We start from the raw sequence: 14420 nt of genomic DNA, 5'->3' as shown, positions 1-14420 counted from the left end.
CGCCTCCGGTTCGATGGCAAGGAGTCAGAGCCAATCCCCCTACGAGCTGGCGTCCCCCAGGGGTCACCGCTATCCCCGATACTGTTTATATTATACATTTCAACGCTGTACGAGGAGCTAGCGGAGCAGCATCCACTACTTTTAGTAGTCGGGTTCGCGGACGACACGAACCTGCTAAGCGTCGGCACCGATCCAGACACGACCTGCCGCCGCTGGAGAGCGCATGGGCTACGTGTCAGCGGTGGGCAGTGAGGCACGGGATGGAGTTCGCTCCTGACAAGAGTGAGCTAATGCACTTTACTAGGGCCCGAGAGCCCTTGCCGCAAAGTATTCGCCTTGGGGACGCCACAGTGTCGCCGGTAGTCTCAGCCAGGTTCCTAGGAGTCTGGTTCGACCGCAAACTGACGTGGCACGCCCATGTTGAGCGTGTTAAAACAAAAATGGCAACTCAAAAGCTAGCCCTGACAAAGCTAGTCAATATGTCGTGGGGCTGCGATCTTATACGGGCGAGGCTGTTATATACGGTGGTTATCCGTAGCGCGATTGCCTTCGGGGCGACTGCGTGGCATACTATAAGTGAGGAACCGGCAGGGCCAGCTAAGAGCCTGATGGGGATACAGAACGAGTGCCTCCGGGTAGTCTGTGGTGCCCACAAAGCGACGCCGGTTCGCCACCTGGAAGCAGAAGCAGCAATCCCGCCACTAGACCTCTATCTTAGTGCCCGGGCTGCTAAGTTTGAAGAACGGCTACGGCTTAGCGGGAAGAGAAATCTGCTTCGCAGCGCGAGCGCTAAAGCGTCACATATACTCCGGCAGGATAGGCCGGCGAAGAGGAAGCAGGCGTCGCAGCTACTCCGACCGGCAGGGTACACTATGGAGAAGGAGGCCCGGGGCTCCGAGTGGATGAGTGAGGAAAAGGAGGTCCCGGCTGCCCTCCTCGACCACTGGAGGAAGAGATGGCTCACCGGAGCAGAGCATCACGATCGCCAGCGACGCGCTATCGCTGAGGAACCGGAGGGCCCTTCGATGCAGATACCGAAAGGGGGCAAGTATTTCGGCCTGAACCGACTGGAGGCGTCTACGCTGTGCCAGATCAGGACGGAAAAAATAGGACTAGCAGCCTTCTTATTCAAGACAGGGGCTTTTGGCGTGTACTCGCCGCTATGCCGCTGTGGCGATGCCCCTGAGACGGCAGAGCACGTAATCCTCTTTTGCGGGCTGTTGGAAGGACCGAGGGAACGATTACGGGCCGCCATCGCACCACGGCCACTATACTCTCGCAGAGACCTCGCAACGGCAACAGGAGAACCAGTAGTTAGTGGGACTATTGTAAGATGGCTGCTAGGGACGGGTCGGACAGCTTCAAGGCCCAGATAGCATCGATCTTCTCAGGGGGGACTTTGTTGGTAGGTTGAGAACCAACGTAGTATGGTAGTGAACGCAACGCAGTCGCCAATAGGGCGAACCGACGACGCAGCGTATGTATTTAGTCCAGCCATTAGGGCACGGTTTGACATACGGGAGTACTAGTAGAGGTACCGGGGGCTTCGAGCCTACGGCGTATTTAATAATAATAATAATAATAATATATCTTATATAATTTGATACAATGAATATTGTCCTTATTCAAGGTCAGCCAGCAAAGTATGCGTGGCGATCATGTTAATTCCTCATTGCTGATTATGTCAGACTAATCGATCGGATACTTTTTCTTCTCATTTTTCTCCTCGTCTACTATTTCAGTTTCGTAAAAGTTAATTGGCCGAAGGATCTGCTATGAGGATCTGCTATGAGGTGCACATTGTCGTCCTCGTATTTCCAAAAATGCCGATTATTAACATAGAATTGTTCCAGCCACAATTTTCAGCCTTTATACTGTTAAGAATCATTACAGGCTGTAATTGAAGCTCACAAGACTACGTGTTGTTGCACCTCAAAGCCGAAAATACAATACCCAATATTGAAAAATAAATTCCAGTATTAATCGCTACAATGCTATGATACTTGGCCCAAGGTGTCCTTTTAGTAATTCTTAAGTCGGTCTCCTGGCTCGTGTAAGTTTTATTATCTTCTCACAATCTGAGTATCCCGTGTAGAGCATACCAATCACGATGTCCTTGGTGCTGTTCATCATGTTGTACTGCCCTTCTGGGTCGAGGGACAACAGGTCCAATCTCTGGCCCCGCACCAGACCGCGATGTACAGACCCTATTCCAATTCTCAAACAACTCTTTTGTGGAGAACCTATCTGTCCGTTTCAGCGGGCAGGTACTCGTAACGGTTATGGCGAGTACGGAACTGGTCTTAGTCGACCCAGACCAGCCAGGACATTCCGCCTTGGTCCACAATTTTATAGAAGCACGTGTTCTCACCGGCATCACTGAATACCCTTGACGTCTTTGCCGTCCTTGGTGGGTGAATATCAACTTCGTTTCAGGAACATGGTCACTTCGGACCATCGGTTTGCGTGGTGTTCAAGTCACCAATGGCACCCTTCTGCCTCAGCCAAAGGTTTCCAAGATCGGACTGATCTGCGAGGGCCAGCTCTTGAACACTCTCTCAGAGTTCTCGGAGACATGTCTTCTCGTTGGCGATACGCTGCAGTGGCTTATCTATACTGTGAGGTCAACATATTCTTGGCGACGGAAGGGGGGAAACATCGAGAAGATCTCACCGACAGGGGCGGAACAATTCATTGTTGCAGGTAGCTTGAACTCAACAGACATTGCAAAGCCAACCGCATCAGCCTTTGGGAGGGTTCTGACTGACCAGAAAGTTTGTTATGTAATTATGGCTGGAATATCTGCTATTTCCGTCAATGCGAATATCATTATACCAGGAGCGTTGTTGTCAGTCGAGACGGAATTGTACGGTCTCTACCAAATATAAGAAAGAAAACGGGCTTCCTAGAGTCAGTTGACCTTCGTAACAGCTTGTTGATTTGGTAAAATGCACACGCTTTGTAGCATCATATTCACTCACTTTCCAGAAGTCGCCGCTGCATTTCTTTAATGGTTCTCACTACTAGACTCTATTCTAGCCCCGAAATATCCAATTAGTAAAGTAGAAGGGGGACGTTTGAGTTTGAATGATTTCTTTTGTAAAATGCATTTAGATTCGTCCTTATCCTCTGTTCTTTGACAGCCACTTTAGATCGTAATTAAATGTTGAACTTTCAACGTACACTGGAGTCCCTGGCTATAAGAGATAGGCTCAAACACTATCTAGATATAAGTTACGGCAATTAGTTATAGGGCACAGACCATCTGTTTCTTGAGACGACGTTCGTTTCTAGCTACAACGAACGTTACAAGTGACGCTTATGGAAGGTTTAAGTTTTCATTGCGTCCCCAACGAATTCCACGGCGACCCCCAGAAGCTACCGGTATCCCAATCCATGTCAAAATCGAATGTTTCAAGGCTGAGCTGCATTGGAAATTAGCAGTCTTGACGGGTTTGGTAAAAAAAAAAAAAAACTATGGACACTCACATCAGCATAATCAAAGTCTTGCTGCTTTATCGTTTGAACGACGGATGAGCCAGGTTTAGGTTGTTGACAAACAACGCCAGTCTAAAGCAGCGTGGTCAGCTCAGTATGTGTTTACCGAGTATAAAGGGAAATATGATGCCATTCGAGTTCTCGTCAAAGAGGCGGCCAACTCATAGCAGATTCGAGTGGTGATACTTACATTAGCAGAGGCTTTGCTAGATTTTGGATAGAATTGGTGGCGCGGAGTCGTCTGTTGTCTTGTGAAATGCTTGTAATGTATATCTAAGAACCTTTGTGCGCAAGTGAACTTGGCTGTGGTTACCATCCATCCCCGAGCTGATGACGCGGAGGGGCAATCTGGTCGTGCTGGAAGCTTTCAAGAATCCCGCCTACTCCCTCCAGGTTGTAGGCCTCTTCTTGGTCATCCTCGGCTTCTGGACGCCGTACTTCTATCTCGCCGCGTATGGTCAGGCACACGGCATGTCAGCCAACCTCGCAGCTTACCTGTTCGCCATCATCAACGCAGGCCCCTTCGTCGGGCGCATTCTAGGCGATACCTTCGCACAGCACGCTGGCCAGTTCAACGTCGTCGCCTTTTCCTGCTACAGCTCTGGCCTCTTGCTGTTCTGCTGGCTTGTCATCACTTCGTCTGCTGGACTGATCGTGCTGTCAGTTTTCTTTGGGGCGACCAGCGGGATCATCGCACTGATGATGTCGACGGTTGCGCACTGTGCACCCCATCCAAGCAAAGTATGTGCGAAATTGTCAGACATTTTCCTTCCCTTTCCACCCACCCTATCCCCTCTTTACACGTATTGGCTAGTGGAACTTTTCTAACCTGTCAAAGATCGGTGCCTATGTCGGTCAGTCGACTTTCATCATTGGTTTCGCGGGCCTGGCTGGAACTCCGATCACCGGTGCCCTCATCAATAACTATGATACCCAATGACCCATCTCCTGGCAGATGCTTTATCCCTTTCTTCCGAAATTGCCATGTAGAAAGGCCAGCTTGTAATCTCCATTAAATCCAGGTTATGAAGTGGGGACCGTGTATTAAAATCTCAATTTGTGATTCTTTTGTACTACAGTAACAGGTTCAACACTGAGAAGCTGCAAATGTATACGATTGGAGACGGAAATGGTATAATCGACATCTACTAAACCTTCATCGATTTGTCCTCCTGTAGACGATCTTACCACAATAACTAGGGGCAATGAAATACGAAGGAACACAACCCCGACCATTTATATGGCCTTTATATATATATTTCTGCATGTTCTATTGCCAAAAAAAGGTCGAAGGTAGGTACCTTGATCCCGCCACCCGGCTCTAAGAGGGCAAAAAGCAGGGGCCCAAGGCGCACGAGCCACAGCTTAATCCAGCGTCAACAACTCCTGGTAGAGTATGCTGAAAGACTAGCAACTGAATTGGACCTGGAAACCAGACTACTGCGTTTGCATCAAATTTTCCGGATTTTCGACTGCGTTTCGCGCTGATTGCGCTTTGCAACCAGTACGAACCTATCCTATTGGTGCTCGCTGCTGTGAATACTTCATGTGAAGATAGGTCAATGCAGGCAAAAGACCAGTGTGATGCCGATCTTGTCTCGAGGAATCTCGTGTGCGTCCGCCAAGATGGCGATGACTTCAGCCCATAGCTGACGGATTAGGTTCTCGATGTGGTAGATTGGATGCGGCGCTACGGCGTCCGTCTTTGTCAAACCCCGATCAACGTCCAGCCCAAGCTGCCCCGAAGGACTAGCAGCGCGCTCATTGTCTGCAACGACTTTGTAAAGAACGAAATATGATCCATGGGATTCTGCTGACCGTTGCTGCAGCGGCAATCTGGCCAAGGCCAAGGCACACGGCTGTGGCACGAAATCGATCCGCACACCACCGCAGGGTGGAGACCATACGTTCGTAAATATATGTTGCGTCTCCATAGCCGGTTGACAGAACGCTTCTACGAGTATATTTTCCTTAGGTACGACTGGAATGTATATATAGAGCGGGGGATAGCCGAAACTAGCGATAATTAAGATGAAGTCGAATGTGACCAGACGCCCAGTCAAGATAAAAATATCGCGTGCCAGACCAAGCATGTATGTCACGATGCGCATTGAGGCTCAAAGCGCTTAACTGGCCACTTGGACTGCATCAGCCAGGCGTTGTACACGGTACCGGTCATCGGGCAGGCCAAAGTTGGGCTTCGAGGGCAGCTCAACGCCCTTCTTGCGCAAAACCTGCTCTTGTTCTTGTCGAGGGTCTTGTTTGCCCCGACGGTTGAGGCAGACGACACGCGTTACGTCCTTCTGAAGTGCAGATACGGCAATCAAGTGTGCACCCAAGCCACCCGTGACGCCTGTTATCAAGACGCACTGCGAACTTGGGACATTTATGTTTGGAAATGAACATGGCGACAGGTGCACAGCCCGTCAGTGTGGTCATAGGCATAGCGGGCAAAAATGATTTTGCACGTTCCACAGTTGTTTGAAACGCCCTTCTTAGTCTGGTAACCCGGAATGGCCGGGCTTAGCAAGCGATCACAGCTAGCCAAAATTTCAGAATGCTTCGAGGACCCTTGCGACGTTCCAAGACCCAGAGCCGTATTCCTACTTACTGGCTGGTCGAGTCCGCAGTGGCCAGTATCAACTTTTTAATATTACTTTCCGGCCTCACGCTCACGCTGTCCGTTCAATCTACGTGGCCGTGGCTTACGGCCTGCAAGTTTGTTTTCCAACTTGATGCACATGTTAGCGCATGCCGATGCCCATCATCAGACAACCGCCTTCCTTCAAACAAATAAACCAAAGATCAAGCCCACCCAAGACGATATACGCATCATTTCGAGCATGAGAAGGAACCCGTCCGAGCCCCAAACCTTGCGCACGCTTCGTGTAATTTTGCACAGGGAATGAATCGCGTGCACTGCGTTGCTCGCGATGACACAGTGGTACTGTTGACCGGCTCCGTGAAGGTGTAATCAACTGGCCCCTTGAGCTGTGCCAGCAGCGGCAAGGGCGCCTTGTCGTGCCCCCGGTGCTGACTCTCATTTCTAAGACGTGTAGCAGTAAACTTTCGCTGATTTCGCGGGCCGGCTTAGAGCTTCGCTGTCAGCCGTTTAAGGAAGTCTTCGATCTTCGCATAAAGCACTCTGTTTAGTGGCCATTCGGTATAGAAGGTGTTGACCAATACCCAGCCCTTAGCACTGTCGAATATCAATTTCACACCATCCATCCGTATTACCCTAAAGCATACGAGCCAGACTGGAACCCGCGTAATAGGGGAGTTTGTCGGCCGCCTGCTGTTGTGAAAAACATTCGATCATCTACCCGTATATATCCTTGGCCCTTGTCTCTGAAAGTGGCAATGCGGTGTGGGTAATCTTGTCTCCTTCCATTTTTATAATATGTGCCTCCGTCTTGAGCATCTCGTAAAGATATGTCACGAAATGTAGGTGCTCTTTGCCATGTGGTATGCGCGAGAGCTGCTGGCCCGGCCCTGCATCACAGAGCCTATTTCCCAACTCTGCAAGGGCTTCAAGCGTGAATTAAACCTTCAGCTCATTCTGCAGCGGTAGATACTCGGCCACGCGTATGTCCGTCAGCTCTTTTGTCTCATTGAAGGTGGCCATGACTGTTGAAAAGGGATGGTCAAGCGCGCTTCTAGCTGAGATTGTATGATCGTCTTTGTCCATTTCTGATCCAGGAGCCGGCATATTTAAATAAACTGTGCCTGCACCACCCGATGATTTCGCGCTTGGTATGTTGCTGTCTGTGTCGTCGGTCCGCTCGTCACATCCATCATCCATGTCCATGCCCAATGCACCCATTACGCGTCTCATCAGACCCGGGAGGTCGGTGACGTTGAAGACTTCACTCTCCAGGAGTGTCACATAAAAGTTTATTCTCTATCTGGGATATAGTTTCTATACCAGCCGAGTCAATACCCATATCTGCCAGCTCACGGTCTTCGTGAATCTCGGCGACCTTCAGATATGATAATTCCGCCATGACAGCCTTCACTCCCATTACGACGTCGTTCTGCGGTGCTTGCTTACTGGCCTTGGGCTGCTTGCGTTTGGCATGCGGTTGAGGGTACCATGGTTTCCATCTTGCTGGCCGATCGGGAGTTGGTGCCTTCAGGCGCAGCTGACGCTGGCTCGGATTATTTCTTGGCCAGTCATACGGGCTCGGTCAAGCGTATGAGAACTTTTTCCATGGAAATCTTTGCAGTATTTGCAGTCTTGACGTATGCGATGCCGAGGATACCCTCTAACAGAGCCCCATCCTCGGTATCCTCAATCTTTGCTTAGCTATGATATCTTCCAAGATTTAAATGGTCCCAATCAGGAACGTATGTCCTTTAAAGTCATACGGGAATCTATGATCAACCGGCTTAACGCTCGGGGAATACCTGGCGCTAACTCAAAGGTTGACAGGAGGCCGGTGTGGCGAGCCAGATTGGATGTGAAACAAGCAGGCATAATTGCAGAAAATATGACCAAGGAAGGTATGTCAATATGTTAAGCAAGCTAGTGGATATTTCTGCGCTGAGGGTTCATATCAGGTATCTGATGCGACATTGAAGCCTTCATAGAATTCACATGTATTGGGATTGAATAGGGAATTGAAAGACATGGGTTACGCGGCTTCGCTGATATAGGTTACAAGAGTGCATAATTGGTCGTGTCCGGGAGACGTACTTAATGTTACTGCATTGAATTTGCCAGGCACAGCTGACTCAGACGACCAGTCGAACCACCAACTTATTATCCTTGACAATTTCAGCTTCCTTGGTCATCAGCTCCGGAAGATCCCATGTGACATTCACATAGCGACCAGCCAACCAGTTGCGCTTCTCGGATGTCAAGTACACCAAAGAGTCTCCGCTCAGCTCAGCGGTTTCCACAAAAACTAAAGCATAAGGGGTTAGTGTAAATGCGCAAAGGGGAGTGAAAGAGTCAAAATACTGACGTTGCTTAAGCTCCGGTGGTACCCCATCCATGCCAAAAATATCGGTTTGAACATTCCCCGGATGAATACAGTACGACAAGACCCCCTGGTCCCCATACTAGACATTCACGAACTCGCAAAGCCGCAACTCGGCCAACTTAGATGTCTGGTACGCGCTGTATCCCGGAAGAATTATATGCGCCCCGACACTGGAGACGGTGATGGCCGTTTTATCGCCTCCTTCTAGCAGCAGAGGGATAAAGGACCGTAGGACGAGGTACGGACCCTTGAGGTTGACATCAAACACCCGCATCCACTCGTCCGGGTCGCTGTCGACAATCTTACCATATGTGACTATGCCGGCATTGTTGATGACGATGTCAAGCCTGCCGAAAGCCTTCTTCACCTGTGCCGCGGCATTTTCGGCACTCTTGGTATCTGTAACATCCAACTGCAGGAGCAAGATCTTGGGAGCCGGTTTACCGAGTGCTGTCGCCGCTTCCTCCATCTTCTTGGCTGTGCCTGGCAGGTCGGACCTGGCGCCGATGGCGATCATGGATGCGCCGGCTTTGGCGAAAGAGATGCTCATCGCTTTGCCTAGGCCCTTGGAGGCGCCGCTGAAGAAGACATGTTTGCCGCTCAGATCGGCCTTGGCGGAGTCGATGGCTGGGTAGGTATCGTTGTGCACGACGGAGGTCATGTTGTAGTCGGCTGTCTCCAAGTTAGGGCTAACATCTTGTGGCATGGGCCCTCTAAGAAATTGGGTGTTCCTCTTGTGGGAGGCATCGTGCTCTGCAGAAGAAGATAACGGTGTTAAATTTTATTGGTGAAGTTGTAGATAATTTCCCAGAGACATCGCGAAGCGTTGGGGGCTTTTGTCAGAGAACAGAATGCCATAGGCACCAGTGGGTGTCAGGACACTGAACGCAGGACACCGGCGGGCCGCCGGAGGGGTGTTTCGGACAAAAGACTCCCGAATCATGATTACAATCTATGTGAAGCTTTGGGATGACGAGAGTCAAGATCCTTGGCATCGCCGACCCTGCTGTTATGCCGGGTCCAAGCGGCGGCCTAGCTATCTATATAAGGACCATCTCGAAGTAGGATAGGGAAGGAGTTGTCAGAGCCACAAGTGTCATCCGAGGCGGGCCGGCTTCCACCAGGTAGGAAGCCGTTTGTGGCGGCTAGAGAGCCGCTTGTGGCGAATGAGAGCCGTTGAAGCCGTTTGCAGCGGATAGGGAATCGCTTGGTTGCAGATAAGGAGCCGCTGTCCAAGATATTGGCCGAAGTCGGAGGAACACAGACATACGGAAGCAAACATCCAGAATCCAAGAGAGAACCTCGGCTGGCTATAAGTAAGGAGTCGAGACGGAGGAAGATGGAGATGGCAGAGATCAATGCATCACCGTGGGCACCCCTACCTGAGACCGCCAGTGACCACCCGGTGCTACGTAGGAGGGACGCCCGTTACTCCCCATCACTCTGTACTATTGCCTTCGGCCTAGCCGTACCCTGACAGCTTTATACCTGCATTCCACGTCAATGCGTATTCTACAGCTGATGAAGAACTCGGGGTTAAGCAAATTCCGAACGCAATCGGCCAAACCTTGCACTCCGAACGAGGATTCTGACAAATCATTTATAAAGATCACTTGAGATATAGCAAGAATTGATTATGCTGTGCGTGGCATCTCATGGTCTTGCTCTTGGCGAAATTGACTTCGCTAACAGGCCAATACAACGTCAACATTCGTACTGACGTCACTTAGCAACAGCAGACAGCAGGGTATGCTGCATCCATATTTGTTGAAAAGGAAAGCCACCACACCGACAGTTGGAGTCAAGGAATTTCATATGGGACGATTTTAAATTCACCTATGGTGTACAGAATAGCACCTTAAGCCCCCAAACATCTTTCTTTGGCTGTTGGTTAAATTCAATTTGCTATAGGAACGTGATTATGTTAGTCTTTGCTGCGAGGCAGGGATGGTTGAGGGAGCTCTTCAATAGGATAGGAGAAGCAAAAGGAACGAATGGGAAAGGGACTACTTTGGTTCGTCCAAGAAACCCTCGACTGATGCACCCTGCTCAGAAGGACCACTTTCACTATAACAGCGATATGATATAGAAGAGGCTTCCAAATTAGATCTTGTCTGATCTCCATCAGTGAGGAAAGGTGCTTTGAACTGCCATAGTATATAATGCTAGCGTTAATGGAATTTGTGATATACTAATCTCAATTTATGCAAACCACAGGTTGAACGGGTGAAGTGCCGCACCCTGCTCTGTTCCGCCTATAACTCTCTGAAAAGATTATGTAACTCGGTTATCACATTCCCACCTTCCCGTACTGTATAAAAACGCTTGATTCCCATATCAGCATTAGAGGCTATTATTTGTGGGAATGAGCGCCACAGTCATGTCATAGGCCTAAGGCGGTGCGGTTGCTAGTGTAGGTTAGTGGGTTGGACCCTTCCTTCCTTCCTTCCTTCCTTCAACACGAGCACCTTACAGCGCCTGTCAGCACTAATATACGGAGCACAACATCTACAGCAGATATAGCGATCCATACGACATCCATTTAAAGTCATCAACAGAGGACTGATTCCCTCATTGTTGAACTAAAGGGAGCTACTTCTTTCTAGTACTTGCATAATTATTATGTTTTCTGGGGAGCAACTTTTACTAGTTATCTCTCATTTAAGACCGAAGTACCATAGATTTTAAGGCTCATAATTCAACATGAAAGTGTTTTTTTCCGAGTTACTATTGAAACGGGGTCAGGCGGTCGGTAGGATGTACCTATCACCTAACGCACTGAATAGATGGCTCCAGTACCAATAGATCCATCTGTTGGTCTGATCAGACGAATATCGTGGTACTAGTTACAAGAGCGAAGCTCTTATACGTCTTATGGTTGATTTGGTCGGATGTGCCTCTGAGACTCGCATCGGGATAATTCTCAGAACATGACGTCTGGCTGCTCTGGGAGTCGAATTGACGCTGTCACTAGCACTGGATTGCTCTGATCAGAGCAAGACACAATTCCTCGTAGTTTTCAAGGCTAGAAATGGAAGGAATAGATAGATTCTTGGAAGCTGCGCCTGAACGTATAAGTGAATCATGAACTGAAGCTTTGAATTGCATGCATAGAAAAGAATACGATAACTGATGATTACCAACTGTGTAGAATCGAAGAGATGAAGTAGTGATTAAAAAGGGTCCGTCCTCGAAAAGAAAGTTGCAGCCACAAGCCTTGATCAAAGCAAAAGATCCTCCCCATTCCGTCACCTATTTTCCCTGGCGTCCGGCCTTACCCCGTTAGACTATACAATGTAGACAGGCAATATGCCCCCTGTCAACTCCTTTATACTTAACTGCATCCCATCCGAGTTGAAGCCAGCAGATCATACTTATAGACGAGACGAGGCGGGACCCGAGCGAAAGGAGCGGTGGCAACCGTCACGCTTACTAGGGAAGAGCTTATTCTTGAGACTATACCTAGAAAAGTGCGTAGATAAGCCTTCTGAGAGGCCTAGAGTCAGAGTAGTGAAGGAACTTCGACTAAATCCTAGTGTGAACTATGTATTAGGAATAGCTAATACGTAAGGCGATAGTATAGAGTAAAGGGGAGTAATTGTCACGGGGCTAGGGCCGTGCACCGCATGTATATTGGTACTGCACGAGCTGGCTGATGTTCCATTCTTCATGCTACAACAATAAACTACTGGTACCCCCATACACGACCCTGACAGTAATAAACGTCCCTACTAATTATTACCGGGTAGTTACTAGTAGTTACTAGTAGTCTTAGGTAGGGGTGCCCGGAATAGTTTATTAATCTCTAACCTTCCTCCTATCCTCCTCGATATCTCCCTTATATAGATAGCTAGAGCCTGTATTCGGAGTAGCAGAGCCCTAGTTCCTACGGCTGCTCGATATTCCAAGACTTCCATATTATGCTATGACTCATAGGCACCTATGTCCGTCGCACTTTAAACTCGTACTTCAGTAATGTGCCTAGCGTGGGAATCCCAGTCCTGGAAATATGTTTCGGTGAAGGAGGATACTGCTCCTCATGCCTTTGGTCGATGACGTGTATGAGACTGTCAGAACTGGAGCTGGCGAATCTCCTGAAAACGTTGAGGAATTGCGGGGTCGAGAGGATGAGACTGGACTGCACTCTGCCGAAAGATGGCGATGATTTAACGACTGCTCTATTTGCTGGTGCGTCTGCTGCTGCTGATTCTCACTACTGTTATGGATTTCCAGACTAACGGAAGTACACGAACTCCCTTTCGCGGTTCTCTAGGGGCGCAACTTATAGATCAACGAAGGTACAACGGGTGTTGAAAACAGGGCTGCTAGGTGAACCGAAGTTGCGCGTCTGCTCAGCCGTCGTGTTCATATCTGGTAACACCACTTAACCTATATGACGACGGCTCAGGTCTACCGCAACGCTTGTATCGACATGTGTTTGTGTGATGTAATCACAACATTGGAGGGCCTTATGTAAGAGGACGAGGTGCTTGAGGGAAAATCCACCAGGGGTCTGCTAATCGCGGGTTGGTTTTGCCACTTGCAAATACTGGGATCGTGGTGTAAATTGAGTCGACCGCGGGGAACCACCCCAGTGATCGGATAAAATGAGATTCGAACTGCCGTTTCAATCTCAGCCCTGCAGCCTTCAGTAAGTTCAATTGGGGATGATACGCACCTCGGGTTGAGAGAAGTTGACGATTACCTCCAATTCCCTGGCATAGTGTCAGAGTGCCGAGTGCAGGACAACGGTGCCGGTGGGGTACCGGCATAATTGCCTGAGTCATAGCGTAATACGGAAGTCTTAGAATACCGAGGAACCGAGGGAACTAGGGCTCTCTTACTCCGAATACGGGCTCTAGCTATCTAAGACTACTGGTGACCTGTCGTATTACAAGTGTATCTGATCAATAGTAGGTGTTCAAGTGATTGACTGATGTACGTGGTTGTCTTCGGGTAGGGAGGGGTAATCGTTCCTATGTGGCTGTGTGGCTTGTACAGTGGCTGTAATCCAACATAACCACTAGTAACCACCCGGTGATAACTGTATACGCTATTACACGCGAGTATCGAATAATAGTTTTCAAGCGATTACTAGACTATTATTATACCGTTGAGGGGGGTAAGGGCCACCGGGGGACGCTAGTTAGCACCTATAGCACCGAAGGCGAGCGATAGCGCGAAGCACTTAGGTTAGAGCCTAGTATATACGCTATCGTACGCGAGTAGCTTCGAGCAAATACTAGGCTATTATTGTGACGGGCTCACTGCGAAACTATACAGCTCAACATGGCCAAATACTGTTAATTATCTAACTGAGGAGGAAAGTAAAAAAGCGAGTTTTCCGAGAACACAAACCATGTTTTTATATGCCCTCGATGGTTCCTTTGGTGGATCCGGACGCAAGGTTCTTGCAGCTCCGGATCCCATTTCAGACACAACCTGTCACAATTATTATAACGTGTGTAGGCAGGCGATAGCTCGAAACACTCGGGTTAGGACCTAGTATATACGCTACTACAACCGAGTATTAAATATTAGTTTTTAAGCGATTACTGGACTATTATTACGACGTGCGCTACCGGAAGGCGGGTATTGGTGCGGCTTAAGGTACAGGGGTCAATACTAGCGGTACGGATGTACGCGTTAGCTCTCCGTCACGACGGACCGGAGATGCAGGATTACGGAGCGAAGACCCTGAGGGCAGGCGTTGTCAGGAGGCCGTCGTGTTAGAGTAGTGCTGAGTGCAAGATACTTGTGGGGTGCCAGTGGAGCACTAGCATAGGTGCCTATGAGTCATAGCATAATATGGAAGTCTTGGAATATCGAGCAGCCGCAGGAACTAGGGCTCTGCTACTCCGAATACAGGCTCTGGCTATCTATGTAAGGGAGATATCGAGGAGAATAGGGGGAAGGTTGGAGATCGATGAACTATTC

General features: G+C 49.1%; 4 protein-coding genes across 4 annotated transcripts; 1 reads left to right on the top strand and 3 right to left on the bottom strand.

Moving 5' to 3' along the window:
* Window positions 1-3828: 3828 nt before the first annotated feature.
* Window positions 3829-4438, top strand: BCR38DRAFT_413791 (major facilitator superfamily domain-containing protein; the record flags this gene model as incomplete). Its single annotated transcript, XM_040858870.1, has 2 exons — window positions 3829-4239; window positions 4313-4438. 2 exons carry the CDS (start codon window positions 3829-3831, stop codon window positions 4436-4438), a joined length of 537 nt encoding a protein of 178 aa, XP_040711021.1.
* A 485-nt stretch (window positions 4439-4923) lies between these two features.
* On the bottom strand, window positions 4924-5609 carry BCR38DRAFT_501598 (uncharacterized protein; the record flags this gene model as incomplete). The annotated part of the gene is made up of 1 exon (XM_040864846.1): window positions 4924-5609. The coding sequence occupies one exon, from the start codon at window positions 5607-5609 to the stop codon at window positions 5058-5060; it is 552 nt and encodes a 183-aa protein (XP_040711020.1). The 3' UTR covers window positions 4924-5057.
* Window positions 5610-7039: 1430 nt separating this feature from the next.
* BCR38DRAFT_489886 (uncharacterized protein) lies at window positions 7040-7520 on the bottom strand (the record flags this gene model as incomplete). The annotated part of the gene is made up of 2 exons (XM_040864454.1): window positions 7040-7362; window positions 7424-7520. 2 exons carry the CDS (start codon window positions 7518-7520, stop codon window positions 7040-7042), a joined length of 420 nt encoding a protein of 139 aa, XP_040711019.1.
* Window positions 7521-8232: 712 nt separating this feature from the next.
* Window positions 8233-9144, bottom strand: BCR38DRAFT_461136 (uncharacterized protein; the record flags this gene model as incomplete). Its single annotated transcript, XM_040862492.1, has 3 exons — window positions 8233-8405; window positions 8466-8469; window positions 8569-9144. 3 exons carry the CDS (start codon window positions 9142-9144, stop codon window positions 8233-8235), a joined length of 753 nt encoding a protein of 250 aa, XP_040711018.1.
* Between the last annotated feature and the right edge of the window lie 5276 nt (window positions 9145-14420).

Source organism: Pseudomassariella vexata (genome assembly GCF_002105095.1).
Source record: "Pseudomassariella vexata strain CBS 129021 chromosome Unknown BCR38scaffold_18, whole genome shotgun sequence".
Classification (NCBI taxonomy): Eukaryota; Fungi; Ascomycota; class Sordariomycetes; order Amphisphaeriales; family Pseudomassariaceae; genus Pseudomassariella; species Pseudomassariella vexata.
This window is presented reverse-complemented; position numbering and strand designations above follow the sequence as displayed.